The sequence below is a fragment of the Harpia harpyja genome, chromosome 7 (assembly GCF_026419915.1).
Source record: "Harpia harpyja isolate bHarHar1 chromosome 7, bHarHar1 primary haplotype, whole genome shotgun sequence".
Classification (NCBI taxonomy): Eukaryota; Metazoa; Chordata; class Aves; order Accipitriformes; family Accipitridae; genus Harpia; species Harpia harpyja.
The window spans coordinates 22,987,116-23,009,730 of NC_068946.1; the positions used below are offsets into that span (position 1 = coordinate 22,987,116).

A 22,615-nucleotide genomic window follows, 5' to 3' on the forward strand; every position below is an offset into this window, starting at 1 on the left:
GATATTCCATACCTTAGAACATCATGCTCAGTATATAAACTGGGGGGAGTTGACCAGGAGGGGCGGATCACTGCTTGGCCATTGGTCAGCAGGTGGTGAGCAACTGCATTGTGCATCACTTCTCTTTTTCTTGGGTTTTAACTTTTTTTAAGAAACTATATTCCTTTTCATTACTATTATTATTATATTTTATTATTATTGTTAGGATTACATTTTATTTTACTTCAGTTATTAAATCATTCTTATCTCAACCCATGAGTTTTACTTCTTTTTTTTTTTTTTCTGGTTCTCCTCCCCATCGCACTGAGGGGGGGAAGTAAGTGGCTGCGTGGTGCCTAGTTGCTGGCTGGGCGTAAACCACCAACACCAACAAATATTGTAGCACAGGAGTTGAGATGGAAAGGAAGTACTTAAACCTCAGGTAGAGGGTAGATGGATAGGCACAAAGAAAACATAGAAAAATCCTGTTTAAGACTACCCAGCACTAGCTCATGCCTGTTAAAACTGCTCTTTTCAAGTAGTAAGAATGAATGTCTTAAAAGCAAAACCTTTCACTTCCTATGTACTATAGTCAGTTCAAATATGGCTCATGGTATTGTTTTCAAATAAAAAAAGAATCCAAGAAAATCCTCCTGAACAATATAAGGAAAATTTCAGCCCAAAAGCACCTGTCATCCAGCTAAAGACATCCAGAAAAGAGTACCTTATAGCAGAGGAGCTACAGCATGCTGCAGCTTTCCAACCCAAATCCGTAACACTAACGGGTTCAGATACAGATTTACTCTGCTGGTTAGAAGAGTTCCTTTCTATGTAAAATGCTCTTTTTGAAAAAAAACCAAACAAAAAAACCCCAAACAAAAACCCAACCCAAACCAAAAAACATTATTGCTGCTGCCTATTGTCACTGCTTAGGCATTTGCCACCCTCACCTTTAGGAGAATGCTGAAGTGTTGAGATTGAGGGCCCCAGATTTGTTCCACCCCACAGGGTACAACCTGATAGAGTATACCATGTGAATGGTAAATGAAAAATCAAAGGAAAATACCCAAGTGCATTTTTCCAGGACCCACAGCACAGGCAAGATGCGAGCTTCCCCTGCTGACACAAGGGAACCCTGCCTGGCTCAGCCACAGCAAAGGGACAGTCACCACCACCAGGGAAGGAGAGCGGAAGCCCCAGGAGGAAACCAGAAAGAGCTCCAACAGCAAGGATGGAGCCAAGCTTGGCACAGCCCCAGCACCTGAGATCTCATGGTTTGACCTCGTAACTCACTGAGCACCCTCAGCTCCTTTTGGGAAATGTAAGGGGTCAGAAAGCAGCTATGGGCAGTACCCGAGGGAGCTGGGTCAGAAGGGGTTGTGATGACAAAGGTGCCTGGGCAGGCGTCAGCCAGCCTTTTCACTGCTGTTGTCTAGGTAGAAGGTCCCGGCCTGATTCCCACACACGGACAGCTCGGCCAGGCCACCTGTGCCATGAGCTGCGCTGTCACCAAGTCACCTGCTGAGCCTCTCCAGTGCTGCCTGCAAAGGCTTCACAGGGCAATCCTCCTGCTGGCTTTTAAAGGTCCCCTTCTGCTGCTTCTGCGGCACCCCAGCGAATGGCAGGACCCTGCTCCTGAAGTCCTGAGCCACTGAGCTGAGCTTTCATTTCCAGCAGATACTCAGGTGCATCACCGCCGACCTTGGTGCATCAGGTCATAGGAAGAGAGATGGGACACCAAGGAGGGGGGCCACGGCCCCACTGAAGCTCCTCACACAAATGGGGCGAGGGAACCTGCCCATACTTCATGATGCCCCATGCTTTGGGGCCGAGCAGCCAGCTGAGAGGGGAGAGCACTGCCGTGCCACGCACTAGGGAGCTGGAGGCAGGAGCCAGGTGACAGCACCTTATACTCACCATGGGAAAGCTCACAGTTTGGCAAATACTCAAATCCCGTAAGGCTTGGGGATTGTTACACAAAGGCAGGGGAGTGCTCTGCACATTGCTAGCAAAAGCCTTCAGAGAGCCAAGGAAGAAAGAAAAGACTAGCAAAAACTTTTAAAAATATTTGAGAAAACCTGTGCCAAAATCTCCTTCGACACATATTCATGACTAAGCATGAGAACTAAATTGCTGCTGCTGCACAGAGGGTGCTGCTTGCTGGTCACAGTCTAAAAGCACTGATGCAGCAATAAGCACAGCTTAATTGCTGAGAAGCTTACATATTAACAGCAAAATTTTTGGTCAGAAACATGTGAAAAAGCCTGTAGGCTTTGGAGCAGTAAAATAGAATTGGAGCCGTATGGTGGCAGAACAAAGTCTGCTGAAGAGTGTTGTATTTTCTGCCTTTGATAGGGACTTTCCAGAGCTGTCAGCTGAGCTGCAGAATTAGAAACCTGACATTGCAGCAGTCAGTTTTTAGATTTCAAGCTGTTCAAATGACTTGTCTCCAAGGAGGAATATCTAGTGCACAGGAATCAGTAGTGAAACAGGTAAAGATGCCAGTGTACAAGGGCAGCCACCCCAACGCCATGCCCCAGACAGGCAAATCTACCAAAAAGAAGTTGTGGGAGAGGATGATGGAAAAACTTGCTCCCTCTTTGAATCAGACCAAGAGAGATGCTATAGACTATTCACTACATTGTGAGATTGCAGCTTGCTTATATTTGATTCCATGTTACAGATTGATCTTCCATACGCCCTCAGTTCATGCTATGCCAGTGCTCCAAGCCACTTGCTGAAGAGATTATGAAAGAGCCTATTTTATATCTTCACCGCTGAATACATTATAAGTGACAACGCTTAATTTTAGCCAATCTGAACAGCTAATTAGATGTAAACAGATTGAAAAATTGTACACACGGGACAACTCATTTTTCAAAAGGCCACTAATCTAAACAAACCTGAGTCCATCAATTTACTTCAACATTTGTCTGAATGAATTACAGCATAGACTTGTCCTGCACTGGCCTCGTGATTCATATAACTGGTTCCCTCCTCTTTTGATGACAATCTCAGACACGATACAAAAGAATAAGTTATTTGTTTATCAAACAATCATTATAGCAAAGATGAAGATGCCTCTCTGTCTGAAACTAGTGGACAACGTGTATGAGCCAAAGCAATTACAGCCTACTCCAGTACCTTCTCTCTCACCTCCCAAACCCATGACATACACTAATAAAACCAGGGAGGCTCTTTCTAGTAACAGATAAAAATGAAATTATATTTAATCATGATCAATAAGGGTTCCAACTTTAGAGCTCTTTGGGTGTGATCCTCCCTTCTGCTTTCTCCCCCTTACACCAGGAGAGATGGGAAAGAGAAGGATCCTGGACAGATCCTCCAGAGATAGCTGGTGATCCTCCTCCTCTTCAGAACTCCCTCCAAGTACCAGCTGGGGGTAGACCAGTAATTACACTGGGAATCAGAGCAGCACTGCAGGACAGAGAAAAGCCTGAAGGGGCCTGTCATGTCTCAGATGAGATGGGGATCTGCTGAAGTTACCCAGTGCCAGACAACATAAAGAAGTCTTAGGATGAAATGCAGTGTAGTGTGGCCTATTTTTAAATACAGAGCAATTAGCAGAGCATTACACATGAGGTTTTCCACTTGCTACTAAAGCCCACATCTCTTCCATTACCTGCATATGTAAATGTACACAATGAGACGGGATAGAGCAGAGAGAAAAACACTTGTGTGGATTTTGAAATGAACAAACATATCCACATAATCAATCCCTTTCCGGATTGCTTAACACAGAAATCTTGCTGAACAAAATAGGCTAAACTCAGCCTATTTCATGTGTAAACTAATTTATGGTACCTAGAATTAAGGGCTCACTGAGCATCTGTTGTGACCTCCCATGTGACAGAGGCCCTGGACTTTCAAATTCATCCTTGGATGTCTAGATTGCTCTGCTCAAACAAGTGTCAAAACCTCAAGTGACACAGAATCCTACATAACTTCTAATCACTTCTATGTGCTATTGCCTTCATTTACAAACATGCATCTAAACTTTACTCTGAGTTTGTCTAGCTTTAATTGCCAGCCTGGCATCTCATTAGACCTTTGTCTGTCAGCATAAAGAGCCCTGCTGCTCAGTTGTGCTCCCCACACCGGTACTTACTGATCGTGACCTACGCACCCCTTTCCTTGCCCTTGACAAAGCTAAGGGCATCAAATCTTTCACGGCAAAGCTTGCTTGCCAGCCACCGCCCTTGGCTGTGCACAGCCTTCTCCCCTGCTTCTCATTACCTTTGCAGCTGCAGGCACCACCTCTGGTAAAGGTGGAGGTAATTTGACATCCTTACCCCTGCTCAAGAGTCTGCTTCTTAAATATACTGGGATAACAGCGGCCCTTTGGCCCGTTGTGTTCGCAGAGGACTCTCACAACGAGCCCACTGACTACCAAGGCTCCAGCTTTCTTTGTAGCATCACCGTTTCCAGGAGCGTTTCCCCACCTCGCTCCTCTGGTTTCCTGTCTTTGTTCTATGATTGTGGCTTTATGTTTGGCTACATCAGAAGGCCTGCTCTTGCACCAGTATACCCAGTAAATCAGATTGGGTTGCGTCAGTGAACTGTTCATTTCTTACTTCCCCAGTTATATCTGCTGAGAACTTGATCAATGAGGAAAGTATGTGCCCACCTAGGTCACTGGTAAAACAAACAAATAAATAAATAGCATGAGGGTGATCCCTGTGCTGTCCATCTAATAATGATAAATCCACTTATAATTACATTGTGGAAGGCATTTTTTTACTCCACTAATTGAGTACCATGCTAATTTTGCATGATTCTTGTTCCTTAATCACAGTGTCATGTAGTGGCATGCCAAATATTTCACTGACATCCACGTACACTAAATCAATATTGTTGTCTTTATCAAGCAAACTTGTAACTTCATAAATAACATTTCAATTAGTTGACAAAATCTATTACATCAGCCCATATTGCTCAGCATTAGTTCTCATTTATTTCTTTATTAAGCAGGTCTGGGTCTGCATGTCCTGCTTTACCTCAATCAATGTCAGATTGACAGGCCTATAAATATCTGAATTTCCCCCCCCTACCATTTTTAATACCCACAACCTACATTCTCTCAGACCTTTAGCACCTTCCCATGTTCTCAGACTTATCGAAAACTAACATTAAAGTCCCTTAACTAGCTCTCTTTAAATTCCTTCCTGCAAGATATTTGGGACTGCTGAAGTAAAAAGGGTGCTGCTTCAGTAGCTGCTTTTTTAATGGATTTAAATAGGCACCATCATTATCTAACTCCCATGCAGCTAGAACAAATGAGATCAAGAAGTCCAAGGCATTAAAAAAAACATGTGAAATATCATGGAAGAGTTTTGACCTCTTCTTCCCTGAATCATGATATTTTCAAAATGCAATTTGGAGTTCTCCCTATTGTTGAGAATTTGGGGCTTCTATTAAAGTATTCTTCTGAGCAATGAGGATTAAAAACATTTTATGTGTTTGTTTTAAATGAAAAACTAAGCATCTTCTATTATACTATTCAAAAACCTGGGCTGAAAGACTTGTTGCAACATCTTAAGAACTGGTAGTGCTGTACCATAAAATTTTAACTTGTCTGGATTGGATTATGAATTGTTCCAGATTCTTGGGCTTGCACCACACTCTTTAAGCTTGTCCTGTATGTGCAGTTACATAAAGTAGGTGGCACTCTCCAGTTTGCTAAGTATCCGGGAAACAGTCATGCCCTTCCTGAAGATAAACTCCCACTGACTTCAAAGACAGCAAGCAAAATTTCTGGTTTTATTTCCCAATCTCTGACAGGAAAGAAAGCCTCTTAAACAAAAGGGAATTTAAACAAATATCTTGATTTGGCAAATGCAGCTGGGGTCTGAAATGTAAGAGTTAAAGAAAAGCGAGTACATGAACCTTGAGAGAGACTTGGCAGTCTTCATCCCATTTGTTCTTTTTAAGATCTCATGAGAGCATCTAAGAAAATCCTATGTCAGGCCAAAGCCAGTTTGAAGCAAGTGCATAGTAAAACAGCTCCTTCAATCACTAAACCACAGAATATATAACCAAGAGATGCACAAGGATCTGAAGTAGTTCTGGTCACTCCAAGGCTGTCTCAGGCCCCACTTGTGCAAAACATCCACATTCAGAAGAAAACTTTAAAGTCAATGGAACTTAAGCGTGTGATAAAAATTAAGCATGTGCTCGAACACATGCTCTTATCCCATGAAGTAAGGTGTTGGTAGTAAGCATGATAGAGCTATTTGAAAGCTTGAGAAGCATTTTTCTTCCCTGTGGAAGAACTCCCTGCATAGGAGAGCAAAATGGTGGGCTAGATTTGCCTCTCACTGTCATCACAGCTAATCTCCAGTGACTCCACAGTTGTCACAGGGAAAATTAATCCAGGTTTACAGAGATGTAGCAGACAAATCTAGTCCACTACATCTCTCTCTTGCTGTGTTTACAATAACAGACCAATAAATGAATATTTGTGATTGGATGCCTCCTTTTTAATCTGTTTGCTGGAGTATCATAGGATTTGTTTGCTGGTTTGATGACTTAGTTATTTGTGGATTTACAGATGGCACATGATTAGACAGCATATTTTGGATTTTTTTGCTCTGTTTCGATGTGGACAGGCAATTTTGACTTTTAAAGCAAAACCAGAGCATCCTCAGTATTTTTTGCTGTAGGTGAGCATCTTCCATTCACTATTTTCTTGTGTAGCTCTGAACTACTTAAAAGAAGTGCTAAAAACCATACAGGACTGCATAATTTGGGAAAGAAGCTATGAATGGACAACATTCCTACTTCTTGCCTACAAAAGTCTGTGGATCTTTATGGCATCTTCTATTCATTTTCTTTGGTTTTGCATGAATGGCTGAAAATGGGCCACAAATCATTCACTATGGGTCAAGTCTTTCCCATGGTATTTCTCAGCGTTGATGGTCTTCGTGGTGGGACCTGTGCATTCACACCAAGGACACAGCTGGGACTTTGGCCCATTAATAACAAAAGCAAGCACAGGGATAAAACGCATCGCTTTTCATTGGATTTTTGCATTCTAACTTCAGAAGCAGCAGAAGCAGCAAGCGAAATATAGGCAGAACCCAGGCAACTAAATCCAAAACCATCATCTCCCAGACTGGTACTTTATATATAACCCTGGAGAGCTTCAAGTTCACAGGAGCTGTGGGGATTTGCTGGAACACCTCAGTCAGGCAGAGTCAATTAGCTCAGTCCTTAGCTCAAATGAGAGCCTGAGAGGAACCCAAAAGCTGGTATTCCTGTCATTTCCATAACTTCCTAGGATTTCCAAAACCTCTAACACAACCTACCCAGCACAAAATGCCCGCTGCAGAGTCCTAAAAGTTCAGCACTTGCAAATGCCCAAGTGCTTCTCATGTAGTCAACAAAAACATAGGAACTTCATCCTTTCCTAATTTTTAAAGGCCACAAAGAGACATTAACTGCCTTTTCCTGACCTAACTCTTGTATAGGTCAGAAGCACACCAGCCCTGAACTAGAAGTCATGTAATCATGTTAGGACAGTGAAGAGCCTGAGCTAATAAACCAAGCCTTTCAAAGAGCTTATTGGTTTGGGCTCAGTGCCATGCTGAGGTTAACAAGGTAAAAACCTGTTTAACAAAGGAGACGTATATTTGACCATCCACAGTCAGGTCAATCATTTAAGATTTAAACATTCCCTCCAGAGGTATTTACCCAGTCAGTGCACGTTGCTTATAGTTGATTCTGTACCTTCTGATGCCGCTTTAAATTATACCTCCCAAATTAAATTAGAGTAGAAGAAGCTTTCCTATTGCCTTATTGCAGTTGATGATAGCACACAGGGTCAGCAGATATTCTAAATTCACATGAGAGAAGCCTTTATCACTTGTTACACACAGGCAAAGAAAGGACAGGATCTGTAGTTCAAAATATGAATTTCCTTTCTTTCAGAGGTTAAACTAGAACACTCCCAGTATTTTCCCATATATTGAGAACATGCATGTATGTGTGTGTTTATCAGCATTGCATTTTATATACTGCTTCATTCAAACCAATATACACTCCAGGTTTTACAGTGTATTTTGGTTTAAGTGTTATTGCTAGGACAGTGTTTTCAGCAATATTCATTGTGTTCTGCATAGTCCTACCCATCAATCAACCTTGTAATAAAGCAGAAAGGGAAACAGGTGGAAAAGCAGCAGAGCTGCTGAATGCAAGTTAGTCATACAAAACCAGCATGGAAACAAGTATAAATGCAATTGGGTCAAAGTAGCCATTTGTCTTTGATTAAAGAAAAAAAGATACACGTGCTGCATTACAGTTTGCCTTAAAAAATAATTTAGGTTTCCAAGCTTTAATTTTTTCTTCCCTATTTTCTCTGGGTTAGTGTTTCAAGATGACTGCTGCTCCACAGAGATTTATAATATGTATGTGTTTACTCACACATCCCTAAGCCAACAGGAAAGGCAGACCAGAATTCCAAATCTATCATTAAATCTACATGTTGGCACCTACAAAGAGCCGCAGGACTTTAATTTTTCTGGATAAGACTAAAGGGATAAATCGAAAGCATGAACAAACAAACAAAAATGCCACTCATCCTTAAACACACACACAAAGTGAGAGAGAGAGAGGGGGGAAAAGAAGATGGCTTGTAAGGTTGTTGATTTCCAGGTTTGTCTAAAAAATTAGGAATAACTTCAAGAACAATCTCCAGTTCTTTCTGGATTACATATGGGTCTGCGACAAACAGCATGGTTCAAAAGACACAGCACTGGTTTGGCTCTGAAGTGGCATATGTTATTCCCAATTCAGCCACTGAAGCATGATGCAACTTCCAGCCTTTGCCCAACTTGGATATCCAGACTCTGCTTCACAGATTTTATTCTCCCCCTCACTGTGAAGAAGTGCCTCACAGTATTAGGGTGTACCACACTGGAGTCCTAATCTTACAATTAGCGCCTCTAGATGCTACTGTAAAATAAATGGTGACGATGATATTGTTGAATTATGACTTGTTTTTTTTCATTCTGCTTTAATCTAGATCATAAAGCATTAACATAAAAATCAAACTAGGATAAGATCTGTGTACCTGGGGGCCTCATACAATTCCCACTGAAGCCAGTAGGACTTGAATGGAAATTGAATGAGGCTCTGAAACTAATTCAACATAGGTGCTTATGCACTGCTATGCTGGGGATCACAGAAACACCTAGTGCAATAGTCACTCCTAGTAAATCCATCGGACTATGAATGCAAGCCAATCAACAGAGCTAAGAATACAGATAATGCAGGGAGGGAAAAGAAGTGTTCAATGAAAAAAAAGAAACCAAGGAGAGATGTTCTTATCGCATTAAGAGCTATAATGAAATACTGCATCTTGAGTTTGTCGCTGTTTGAAGGAAGCTAGGAAACGAGCAAGAATTCATTATAAAGCTGCTCAAGACCAAAACATGAATCATTGGGTTCTAAAAAAACCCAGTTGTCTAGAGAACAGCATAGATGAAAATGAATGGAATCTCTTTAAATTACTCTCTGTACAAACTCTTTCACATTCATTCTTTCTGCCATTGATTAGCATCTTTCTGTGATACGAGTTTTTAAATAATTCCACACCATACTCCCAGCTTCTGCAATCAAAACACAGAAACTGCTCTTGATTCTGCATTTTTAGTCTTCATTTACAGGGAAAAATGTCTTCTGCTGTAGGAAACTTGAACACCTACTGTTCTTACCCATTTACTGGATATCCCCAAAAGTGCATGCTGAAGGCTCAGTAATCAAATGAGATTAAGATTCCCCCATCACTTTACAAATAAGGGGACTTTGGTAGCCTATTGCTGCATGAAGGAGGATTAAATCACCTCTGGAAAGCCCTCAAGATCATTAATGTGCTAAGAAGCTGGGACCTCTCTGATCCCAGCATCTCTGACAGGAAAGCAGAAAACCGCAATTCCTAAATAATGAAGTGAGAAGACCTCTCTGCAAACCCAGATAGGAACGCATGGAAGGGAAACGTGGCAGGCAAAACACAGCCTCTGGTTATATTGTTCCTTGTTCCTGCTTTGTCCAGTTTCCTGAGAAAATGAGGCTCGTGTGACCACATGGTGTGTTTGTGTATGTCTGTCCATTGCACCAACCCCTTCCCAGCAATTTCTGAACCCTTAACCAATTATAATTTCATGTGACAAGAGCTCCATTGAGGGAGAAGCAGTACTGAGAGCTGAACTGGTGTTGGTCTTGGGGAAACCACCTCAAAGCAAGAAACTTGCCACGTTCCAAGAACTGGAAAAACACGGTGTCCTCTAGTAGTTCACAATTTGAGTTAATTTCCTAGTTGATGTGTACCTTATCAGATCAAAGAAATCCAACCACAAGATACAACTCTGTTGAAAAGCTGGTTCCCTCGTCTCACAGCTTGCGGAGTGATATACAGAAACACTAAGTGAACCCATGAGAATAATATGGAGGGGCTGCGGTAAGAAGCAACATCCTTTTCCGCCTACAAGTGCCCAGAGGCAGAGATTCCTGCTGCTATGGACGGTCCTCAGCAATTCAGACTGAAGAATCAGCCCTTACAGGTGCCTTCAAGTCGAAGTCCATCCACTCTTTGTCTTTTTAACCAGAGCCTCCTAATCTGTGCCCAGGAGGCATTGCTCAGCCTGCCCGTGCCCACAGCAATCCCCCAGGGCTCCCAGCCTCAGTCTGCCTGGCTGCAAGGAACCTCCCAAAGACAGACCGCAACACTCACACAAACCTGAACCTTGCCGGAAAGTCTGCCAGCTCTGAAAAACACAACAAATGTAGATGCAACATAGAGCAAACAGCAATACCGAAGTGTTGTGCTAGGCCGTGTCCTGCCGGCACTCTGACAGCAGCAAGACACTGGGCAAATCAGCAAGAGAATGGCTGCTCCTAAGGGTTCCCAGCATCTGAGATATCTCAGGTACCTCACTGTGGATGTACCCAGCACCTCTGACACCTGCAGCATCCAGCACAGCCCCATTCTGCTGATTTAGGCAGAGGTATGGCCAGCTGCGAGGATCCCTATGGCTGTAGCTTTGCAAAAAATGATGCTGCATTGGTTAGCAGTTTGTTAACCAAGACTTCCTGAAGAAGCGCAAGAAAGGAAAACTTTCATAAAAACAGAAACCACACAAGATTGCCTAAGACCTCAGGCTTCTCATATGAAAACATCCCACTCATGACTGTTGGAGTGGATTTTACAAGACTTACTGTGATGACATCCAAAATTTATTACAGCTTTTACAACAAGACCACGTCTAGTAAAGAGTGATGTAGTGACAACATTTACTTGGCTGGATTTAGCTTCTTAGGGCACATAAATATACTTTTTTACTTTAAGAACAGACATAGCTGCCTACTAAATCTTGGATAATACAAGGCAGTTTTGTAGACCTTTAAACACATGCACCAGCTTGGTTCTGTCTCCTTCACAAATCTGCTTTCTTTCTATCTGCCCAGTCAGTCCCCAAGGTCCTGTTCTGCTTGTGTTTTCTCAACCTTAGCTTTTAAAATGAAACTGTTTAGAAATCATGCTTTTAAATTCCTATGCTTTTTGAGTATTCATTACTTTTAGAAAGCAGCCAAGTTTTTTTCCCCACCTCCCCAGTTATAAAACAAACTGGAAATTTTATCTGTTTTCCTTGGTACATACATGATGAATTTTGTGCAACTTCACCTGAAAACTGATTTATTGACCATATGCATGAAAACCTTATCATAAATATAAATGAAATTGTAGATTTCTGTTAAGCACTGAATTAGGAATTTCTTTCGTGTAACAGTTTAAAAAGACAATTTAAAAGGACATTAGAGTAAAATAGGAATAGCTGGACAAAACTTTTGAAAATTAATAGCAATATTTTAGGTTGCGGTTTCTGGGGAGCCAGATTTGAAGCATGTCAAAGTGTCCTGATTTCCAGAAAGCAGCCTGAGTCCCATATTGGAAAATTAGGTTCCTTGCAAATGCTTCATGCTCATGTTGTTGACCACTTCATAGGTAAAAATAATACTTTACCTGCACATTGTGCTCTCTAATATACTGGTTACCAAAACCACACAAGGACTAGGTGACATCTTGCCAAATAACAGGACTGTATTTGAAAAACCTGAATCCAGCCAGGACCAGCCATAAAACTGGGTAAGACCCCAGACCTGCTGTCTGCATCTTATGCAGAAAGCTGGCTCAGCTCCTGGTGGCTGTCCCAGCTGGGGGACCTCAGCAGCATCCCAGCCTGATGCCGACCTTGCCCTTCCCCTGCCACAGGGGTCCTAGAGCTTACTCAGGGGGCTTAGGCAGAAACGAGGGTAACTCTTAAGGACAACCTTGCACAGCCATCCAAACTAGCCCTGGCCCTCCCAGCCCCCAGAGAAGCCTGACCCACCAGCCCCACCATGCAAGTAACTCCCAAAAGTCAGGTTCCCTGCCCCGAGGCAGGGCACTACCCAGACCCAACACTTCTACTACTAAGAAGGATTGGTCAGAAACCCTACGACCAGTGTTAAAACAAGCAAGTCCATAAATGACTGCACCTAAGAAATAAAAAAACAACGCCCAACTTAAATGGAAGTTTACCTACATTTTACAGTATCCCCTGTATGCAGCAAAGGGTTTGGACTATTTCCACGTTCATTTTTGCTGCTGCTGTTCTTAAAAAACCACATTGTTCTTTCCCTGTGACGTTTCTTCATATCTTTGAAAGAATGCTCTCTGTTACCACAGAATATTTGGCTTGAATCCTCCAGTGAGGAGGAGCCAAGGGTTTAGATCATGTTTTAAAAACAAAAGAAATATTACTCTAAACATAAAACAAATGAGTGCAACTGTAACAGTAGATGGAGATAGAGCTCCTAGCACAACCTATGAATAATTCCAAGTCCTATTAGAAGTTACACAGCTTTCTGAATTTCACTAGAAAACAGCATGTCATTATTAGGTTCCAGCTTGACTAAAATGCAAAATGTCACTTTCTCCAGAGAAAAAGCTAAACGAAAGACAATATGTAGTGTAACAACTAAACTGCAAAGCATATCCACTTACAATCTGAAATTGTGAAAGACAATGTGTGTACACATAAGCACAGAGATACTAAAAGATGGCTCTTACCTCCATCCCCAGATCCTGAGCCAGCATCTGAGAAAAGAACAGAAAGAAATTTGTATTCATATGCTACAGTATGTCCTGTAAACATGCAAAGCAAGACTGTTAAGTGTATTACAGTGTACCTTACATTTGATGTCATCCCTGTGCAAATTATAGAGATCTAATCTGAACATAGTTCACTCAAGCCATCTTTCTCATGTCTCAACTCTTTTTCTTTAAAGTCTCTATATCAGACTAAAATAACATAAGCCCTGGAGTGCTGTAATGTCCTCATAAGCCTCTGCCTCGTTTTGTTGTACTGAAACTGATTTGTTCCCAACAGTTGTGCAAAGTTACTTCATTTGCCCACTACTAAACCCTCATCATCAAAGACAATTTTTTAAACCCATTTGTTTGAGGCCTGACCAATTAGAAATTCACGTCATTATCTTTACAAAACAGTGACATCTCATCAGATCATAACTAGTTGGAATAAACCATTGAAATTATTATTATTCCAAGTCTTTAGATAAATGATTAAAATGCCATTTTTCTCGAGGTTGTTGCTGAGTTTCAAAATTGAGTGCTTTATCTTTGTTTCTCCTCTGCTTGATGTTTTGTTGGCTGGAATGACAAGAGTCACAAATTTAGAAAGTGCAACATCACGAAATTGCCAAGCCAGGAGCTTCATTTCAAAACTTTCTAAGCAAGGCAAAGCACAGAAATGCACACACGTGTAGGGTTACCAAAAATAATCCACAAGAGGAGTTTCTTTTGCAGGGAAGGGAGGAAAGTTGTCATCCCATCCTCCCCCTTAGTGGAGGGGTTATCCATTTACCAGCATCAAGATTAATAGAAAGAGTTTGGAAAGGCTCCTTTGGGATCCAATTACCCTGTGAACTGTTAGATCTAATTTACTGACAGCAAGGTCTGGTGGATTTGAACTGGCTTGTACATGCCATCATCGCTCAAAGTTAAAAAAAGGAAAACCTTTATTTAAATAAACCTGTCACAAGAATGACTTAAAAAGGTAGATTTACACAGCAAGACTGCATAGGACAGATGCAAAAGGGGGCTGGAAAAGAGAACAGAAAATGATGGTGTTTTCCCAGTGACCATGTCCTGCATTTTCCTGATCTGACCTTCTGTCCTGATGCTTTCCCAAATGAGCTTCTGAAGAAAGAGGAAAGAATGGTGTCTTCATTACAGTGCCCTCATGGCTCTGGGAAGCACTGCTTTTCCAGGTGTGCCAGGTCTCCCCAGGTGTCCCTCCTCTTGCCCCTACCCTTTGATGCCCAGACCCCTGCCAGTCATGGCCAGGAGGGCTGCTCGCTGCCAGACATCTCAACAGCCCCGGTCTCTCCTGGGGGTCCTGTGCACCCTCTCTCTGCTCCATCCCACAGGGAAAACCTGAGGTACACGGCTGCTACCTTCTCCGCTGAGCCTCCTCCCTGGGGGGAGGAAAAAGAGGCCAAACGATCAAGACTTCAGGAAAGCACTTTTTTTTTTTCTTCCCCCCCTTCTCTCTTTCTGAACTCCACAATGTGCTTCAGAGAAAATGCTTCCAACACAGCCATTGCCAGTAGGCAAGCAAGTTTAAGAAAAGATGTAGTGATGCACTAAAATTATCCCTTTAATCAAAAAGTTTGAACCAAAAAAGACCAGTTGCTGTGCTGAGAGAATTTACTAAGTTGAACAAATCCTACACCACAATAGGCTTTGTCAGCCTGAGCTCCGTTTAATACCAATTTATAGACAAAAAACCTGCAGCATATGTTTTTTTCCTCCTGAAAATTGTCAGGTAACAGCTTCAGAGAAGAACAACGTTTCCAGGGAAAGAAGTTTATTTTCTCTCAGGTGTACAAAACACAAAATTACAGCACGGCAAAAAGTTTGTCTAATGCACTTTTTATTGACTCCTCCATCCTCAGCCAAGAAGAAAATTCTGCTTTAAGTTTAAAGAACTCTCTCAAGAACAAAGACTTACTCCTCCTGCTCTTTTCAAGTTAACTTCACTGCCCACCTCTAACAGATACTGAGCACAAAAGAAAAACATCAAGAACTCCTGCACATAAGCAACTCAGTTTTCCTGACTGATTTCGCTCATACACCTTTCTAGCTGTTTCATAAAAGCAGAGATACAAATAGCTCACGATGCTCAGAGTTAAGTAAAGATGTCTCAAATGCCAGTCAGTTTTCACATATGCTCTTTAATGAATTCTTCCAAGAAGTCCAGAAAAAACCCCTGTTGCACAGACTTGTTCATTGAGCGTGTTTTGGGCCAAATCTTCAGCTGGTATAAGCTGGCAGGGCTCATTACAACCAGTGGTCTGTGGAATCATACCAGCTGGAAATCTGGCCCTACATGCATAAGGAAAAACCTAAGAAACTGGATTGCAGGCAATAATGCTCCAGTTCTATCTCTCCAGATTATGGAGAGGTTTGCGGTAATCCAGATGCCCATTTATCAGACATCTGCTAGTTTAATCTGCTTCCAGTTACTTGTCGTAACAGCTCAGAAGTGTACACGGCACACAGGATGATCAGGAGCACAAGATACCCATTAAAAAAAGAAATCAACTTCTGTGCTGTACTGTTCAAAACAGCGTCAAGGGCATACTGTATCATAGACTGTGAGCCTCTACTAAGTTAGTTCCTTAAAAGGGAAGGATGGCAGCAATTTCTCATGCCTAAGATTGCAAAGAATTATCCCATAATGACTTCAAAGCAGGGATTCAAATGGCTTTTGCCATCCAGGGGTTATTTTATTCAGGGGCATGGCAAGGTCCGCAGGCAGCCTGGAGTGCGTTATACGTACCAGTCGCACACGATCCTTCGGACACCAGGAGTATTTCACTCTGCTGCTTGCAGGCAGCCTGTTTCAAGTAGCATTCGTTCTGGTAGGTGTCGCCGTTGGAGCCGCACACGGGCACGTAGTCATTGTTACACTGATGGGAACGGACAGAGAGCAGCAGTGTTAGTCACACAAGCAGGGTGGCACGGCATCCATTTGGGTGCCCCCTGCCCCCTTCCAGTATTAAAACCCTGGGGAAACAACAGAGAGGGAGGCATTCACCCTTTTCTTCACCTTTACAGCTACCACGGGAGTGGGAGGGTGGATTTTAAAAAAAGACAAAAGGCAGAGGAGCATAAACCAGACTTGAACCGGTGAGGGAAAAGGTAGTCTGAATGGGCAAAGTGTTCAATAAGTGCCCCCAGAGAGGCCTCCCCCTGCAAGAACAAGGTGGGGGCATTCCCAGGGAAGGAATACGGACAAGGCAAACAGCTCCTCGCATCTGCAATAGCAGCTCATGCATTTCCATTGGATGGCTACAGACAAATTGTAACGAACAGGCTCGCTTTTCCCCTCCTCCTGCACATACACACCCTGGCTGTTACAGAGACAGTTGTTTGCATACACAGAAGTGTCCGCCTGTGTGTGTATAACTCTCTATTTAAGTACTTAGCTATAATTAGAACTGATTGGACAGAGGGAAATTATTTCTGAGACCTATGATCAAAACCCACCCCTCCTTCTGCAGAGACACGTCTGTTCCTGGCGAGCTGCGGCTGGGATGCTCCACAAAGGTCCAAGCTCTCCCCGCGGCGGCCAGCGTGCGGGAGCAGCAGCACCGCAGCGAGCTCAGCCAGCGTGCCGAAGAGTGCAGAAGTTACTCACGCCATGCACCCCTCCTTCGGCTCAAACTCCCGCTCAGCTCTGCGAACTACCTGCTTTGTTCCCTCTACCCCTGAAATACAGCTTTGCCCTCTCTTGTTCACTTTAATAAAAATAATTCCATTTTATATTGAAAATTGGGCAACCTACCGGGTGCAGTTATCATAAGATAATCACACTCTGAGGCTTAGAAATACTTGGATGTACCCTGTACATGGTAATTATAAGAGGGATATGATTATCTCATGATTACCGTACTCCTGGTATGCCTCATTGTTTAATTATAACAAATGGAATGATCACAATTATTATTTACAAATGCTCACCTCTGCTTAAATCCAAGTAAAAATTAAAAAGAAATCATGCTTCCTATTTAGCTGTATTATGCCACAAAGTGTCCGAGGTGTGTTCACCAGGCACAATGTAAAATGCAGACCTGAAATTCCAGGGATATAAACATCAAATATGCTTCAAAGTGAATGACTACAGAAGTGATTAACACAAACAATTGCATAGATTGCATTAATTGCAGGCCTCCACACAGACCAGCTGCCAAGAAATTATTCATAGTTGGTCAGAGTGACATTTTGATTGGGCCAAATCAAATGACATTTTCCTTATGCATTGTATTTTCTTAAATCTTCCCAAGCTGCTACCCACCCCCAGCGCTCTCTTCCTTTGGAACAAGAAAACCAGCAGCCACAACAGTAGAAATCCTCTCCTTCCGCCCCTAATGAAGGGCTCCTCCACGCCGAGATTTTAAACAGTTGATGAAAAAGTGTTCGTATGCTATTTTCACCGCTATGTTCCAAATCTGAGCCACGTTTCAAGCAGAAAATGCCAACTTCATCCAGAAGCTCAACAGCAATTGCTGGAGGCTGATCTGGAATACTTAACCAGGACAATTAACACAATCATGCAAATTTTTTAAAGCATGAAGGATCAAATCATGCTTGTTTTAGACATACTATCTGCTTGTCATCCATGGGACTTTTTGCCAGAGCAATCTGTGCGGAATTTGGTCCCAAGTATCTCAACAGGCTCTGTTACATGTAGAAACAATGTTGGATCCTGTTCCCAAGAAACACAGTGGCAAACTCTCTGCTGGTTTCGCCCAGAGCAAGAGGTGATCTTTTACACTGACTCAGCTGCTAATCTGAAAGGCCAGACGGCCCTACATTAACAGCACACGGCATCAAGAGTGAAATCCTGATCCACAGAAACGAGTGACAGAGCTGCTATGAGCTAGGCTGGAACTTCTTCCAAAGCTTGGCAATTTTAAAATGCATTTGAGGGACATCAGGGCTCCAGGAAGGATTAACTCTCCTGGCAGAATTTTCCCGTATCTCCTGTGGCTCCTGTCACACTCAAGCTTGGCTTTGGCCAGAGGAGGTAGAGGGTACTGCATGATGAGCACAGGTGATGCAGCCTTTTCTTTCTCAAACTGTGCTGGACAAAGGTGTATTTCTTCATCTGCTGCCCACTCTTCCCACCACTGCCATTGGACAATGAGTATTTGGATGGAAAAGGCAGGATCCACAAGAAACAAAAGAAGTGAGATCTTCCAGATGGATCCTGCCTTGGCTTTGAGCTGGGATGGCTCTGAAAGCCACCAGCAAACCATAGTGGAAGTTACCCAGGAAAGAAAACAAGACGACCGATGAGAAGGTTGTGATGTTAGTCACCAGGTTATTCCTAACCTGCTAGAGCTAGACTCTTTACTTGACCATGCTGAATCCAACACTTGCAGCTCTTCACCATCATAGAATACTTCTTGCTAGTACTGGAGAATAGACATTGACTGTCAGTTTCCTCAGCCTCGGGACACATTTTTGGCATTGGTTTAGGGCTCAACAGACCAAGCCATAGATGTGGGAGTGATTCTCCATCCCTCAAGGGCTGATCCAGCACTCGGGGAAATCCGTGTCAAAACTGTCATTAAACCCAGCAGCATGGTGCCATGTCCACTGTCCACTTCTCTTATACATACACGTTTTTAAAATATAGCTGTAGAGCAGGGAAACGGACATATCCAATTCAGCCAAGTATCAGTCAAACGCAGCCTTCCTCAGCACTAGCAGCCTCAAGTGCTCACAGCCAGGGACAAATGAGCTTTGCAAGCGTTTGGGTCAATGCTGGGCACCCAAAGCATAAGGTTTGTTTTCTAAAGAAAATGGTAACTTGCGTAACTCCTCCTCCTGGTAACACCGTTAAAAGTTTGACCTCCTCCTACTCTCATGGATTAACTGCTCCCAAAATGCCACCCATGTCTTGAACCAAGTAGCACGAAAATATATTCTGGAAATATAATATAAAGCTGCAGGGTGGCCAGGTGATGTTCCAGCTCCACAAACACTGAAGCGTGTGAGGGATTCAACACGCATGAAAACAGGACTCCTTCCTCACATAAAAAACAGTGAATGTCCACAGTCTTGGTGACTAAAGAGAAAAGAGGTGCAACATTGATGGAAATAACCAGGTATATTTTTAGATATGTTCATGAAACCTAAGAGGGAAGAGAACCCAGGCTGCCAGACCTATGGCTTTGGGCAGACTGGGGTACAGACCCCAGCCAGCCGTGTCTCCAACCCCATGCCCGCTGGCACAGCTCTGCACCTTCTGGTGGACCGTTGAGTTTGCTCTATGCAGGGAGGGAAGGGGTGGTGGTTCCCCCCCGCTCAGCCCCACCGCCAGAGCCAGCACTGGCCCGGTGCCTTCCCTTCCTGCCCGCATCCAGGTCTGGGCTTGCCCTGAGCAGGGGATGGGTCTACATTACTGATCAGAACAGGACATGGTGCTTTCCAATGCAATACGGGTCTCATTGTGAGGAGTCAGTGAATGGGCCATCATTTTGCAGTAGACTACGACAAGAGAGCCAACTGATATGAATCCCTTTCTTAGCATGTGCCTGCTGGCTCTCAGTGATGGAAGCCTAACTCAGGTGTTCCAGAGCAGTCTGATCATATTCACGTTTTCCAATAAAAATAAATTAATTTTAACTCCACTTGGACAGACATGATGCATTTGTGATTCTGGTTTGAAAAAACCCAAACCAAGATTGCAGCAGCCCTGGTCCCTACTTCTGCCTCTCCCAGCCCCTCAAGACACAGGCTGGCCAGCCCAGGACTTTTCAACAGTACGGAGGCAAAATTAGCTTTCCGTCCTTGTCTATTCTCTCAAGCTGCAGTTAAAGCCCCTGGCAAATTCTGGAGAAAACATAAAAAGTAATTATAGTGATGAGGAGTCTGCTATTGATTTGCTCACTATCACCCCAGAGAGCTGTCACCGAAATGGGGGACCTGAATTCTGATGGAGGACCCCCTTACTCGTGACATAAATTACCTGGCCGGCTCTGCCTTAGTCGGCCAGTCTCAGACACCGCACTAGAAATTAATTTTCTACTCTGGTGGCATATCTTTTTGGCTTGTCACATTGTCCACTGATGTTACAAGAGAAGGTAACATCCCCCCAAGCTCTGCCTGTATCAAAGCGGACGCATTTGACTACAGAAGCCCCCGGCACCGCACCGCCCTTCGCAGAGCTGGCACAGGCTCAGCCACAGGTAATTTGCCCTCCAAGGTCACAGTTAGCCCTGCGGCTCCACGGAGGGCTCAAATCAAGACAAAGAGCTCTAAGTGTTTACAGGGCCTGATCCAAAGGCCACTGAAACCAAAGACTACTGCTGATTTCAACCCATTTACTAGTGATCAGGCCTACCATTGCCCAACTCATTCTTTTGATCTCATTTACATATTCATATACCAATTATCTGATTTCCTTAAATCTGTTTCAACCGCCCCTACAGAACTGCTCAACTCAGCATATATAGAGCGTTCACCTCTCAAAGAGGAGGCAACACAGCCCAGAGAGGTTTACTTAGCTTCATGTACTCTGAATCACCAGGGACCAGCATTCTGCCCTGGGAAAACAGCACTCCCAATGCCTTCTTCCCTGCCGATAGTAACATCTGAGTTTGCTCCTTCTAGGCTACGAGTCCACTGCTTTGTGCCAAATGGCAACACTGAACTGGGACCAAAGACAAGACCCAAGTGCTCTCTGTGGCTGCTCTAAGTTCCCCATGCTCATGGGGCAACATCTGCCCCAGCTTACCACCAGGCAATGGGACGAGTGACAGACATTTCACTGCATTACAGATTTGTCTTAGAAAGAGAAACCAGACCAACCCTTAAATCACTGCACATGCTGAGCCAAGGCAAATGCTTAGAACAGCATTCTCACATTGAATTTTTGATTGCATGCAAACTACAAGTGGAACAAAAAATACAACCCATGGTCAATATGAATTCTCTCCCAACACGGGAAACACAAGCACTTCTGCAAACAACTGTCTTGTTCTTATTACAGAAAATTCCTTCTTTGTTTTAAAAGAAGGAATTTATCACTTGGTTTTTTTCTCTGAAGACACATTTGGCTCTAGAAATATAAACGATACTTGTCATGGTTCAAAGCAAATAGTCTATCAAAGCTCAATAATAACTTAATCATCACAGATGTGCACAATCTTGAACTGTGCACTACTTGGCCTGCTCTACTGTAAACACTCAAATCAGCATTACAAGTTCCACAACTTCACAGATCTGCATTAAAATGCAAGAAACCACAGGGACATAAACGTACATGCAACACGTGCTGGTACATGCTTAAAACTCCTTTAATTTGTTCAGTTTTTATTCAGGTCATTATGTAAAGCACAGCTGTTTTGTGAGTTGGCTAAAACATACTAAATGGAATCCTTCATAATGAAATCATCTGACTTTAAGAATGCCTAAGGTTTAGATGTAGCTGCAAGAGGGAGAGAGAAGAAATAGAAGGAAAAACCCTAGTACTCAGTAATAGCCCCCCCCTAAAAGTATATGAAACCTAAAGGAAGTTCATGATTTTGGAACAGAGGGATTGCTCCTTAATCTGATCAGCTGGGCAGATAAACAGGCAGAAGCATTGTCACTATGTAGCCCTTCCTGAAAATATTGCATAAGCACATTACAGATCCATTTCTTTAACTAGATCAGAACTCCGAATACAATAAGCCATGATCTGTATCAGAAATGAATTTAGAAAGGACTCTAAATCCTCGTTAAAAGGGCAGAGACGAAAAATCAGAAATGCACAACCTGAAGCTGCAGACCAGAAGGGACATTTAAAGCCACAGCATCTGCATTTTCCCAGAGAAACTTATGTCTTCTTGACACCAGTTGGTTCTCCTGCCAGCTTTTATACATGCTGCCAGGTTTTCCCTCTAACTTCTCTGCACATAGAGAAATAAATTGCCAAGTGATAGGTTATAAAGGGAGATCCTTGATTTGTATTCTCATTAGGAAATTAGAGAACGAAATATCAATCTTCTTACCTTGAACTGACAGACACAAGTCACACTGTCTCCAATCCTTAAACACTCCCCATCAAATTTACAGGTATTGGTGTCGCAGAGAAAGAGATCATTTTCTCTGTCATCGTAACCTCAAATGTAAAGAGGGAAAAAAAGAAAAAAAGATGTCAGCTTTGGTCTAGCAAGAGGAACAATACGGGATGATTGCATCTTAATGCACGCAGCACAATAACCTTGCTGATGAAACGATAGAGTCCAGATTTTCTTTTGTCCTTCCCTGTCCTCAGTTTTCCACTTTTTCTCTTGTTTCTCCCTCGGCCTTTCTCTTAGTCCTTCTTCCCCACTACCTCACACACTTTTTTCTATTATTTCACAGACTCTGTGTCCTCAAAAGTCACCCAGTAATTATGCTATTTCATGGCTCTGTGTTGGAAATGTCATCAACTTATCCCCATCCGATCGCAAATCTGTTGGACAAAAGTCCAAATTGGAATTTCTCCAGCCCATG

The 22,615-nt window shown here is 43.0% G+C and overlaps 1 protein-coding gene across 2 annotated transcripts in view; it reads right to left on the reverse strand.

Moving 5' to 3' along the window:
• TMEFF2 (transmembrane protein with EGF like and two follistatin like domains 2) overlaps nucleotides 1-22,615 on the reverse strand; it is a 132,835-nt gene that overhangs the window by 108,992 nt on the left and 1,228 nt on the right. For both annotated transcript variants that reach the window (XM_052791660.1, XM_052791661.1), the window contains exons 2-4: nucleotides 22,129-22,238; nucleotides 15,903-16,032; nucleotides 13,109-13,135 (exon numbers count right to left, since the gene is read on the reverse strand). In XM_052791660.1, the coding sequence (XP_052647620.1) occupies nucleotides 13,109-13,135; nucleotides 15,903-16,032; nucleotides 22,129-22,238 (267 nt within the window). The remainder of the gene's footprint in view (nucleotides 1-13,108; nucleotides 13,136-15,902; nucleotides 16,033-22,128; nucleotides 22,239-22,615) is intronic.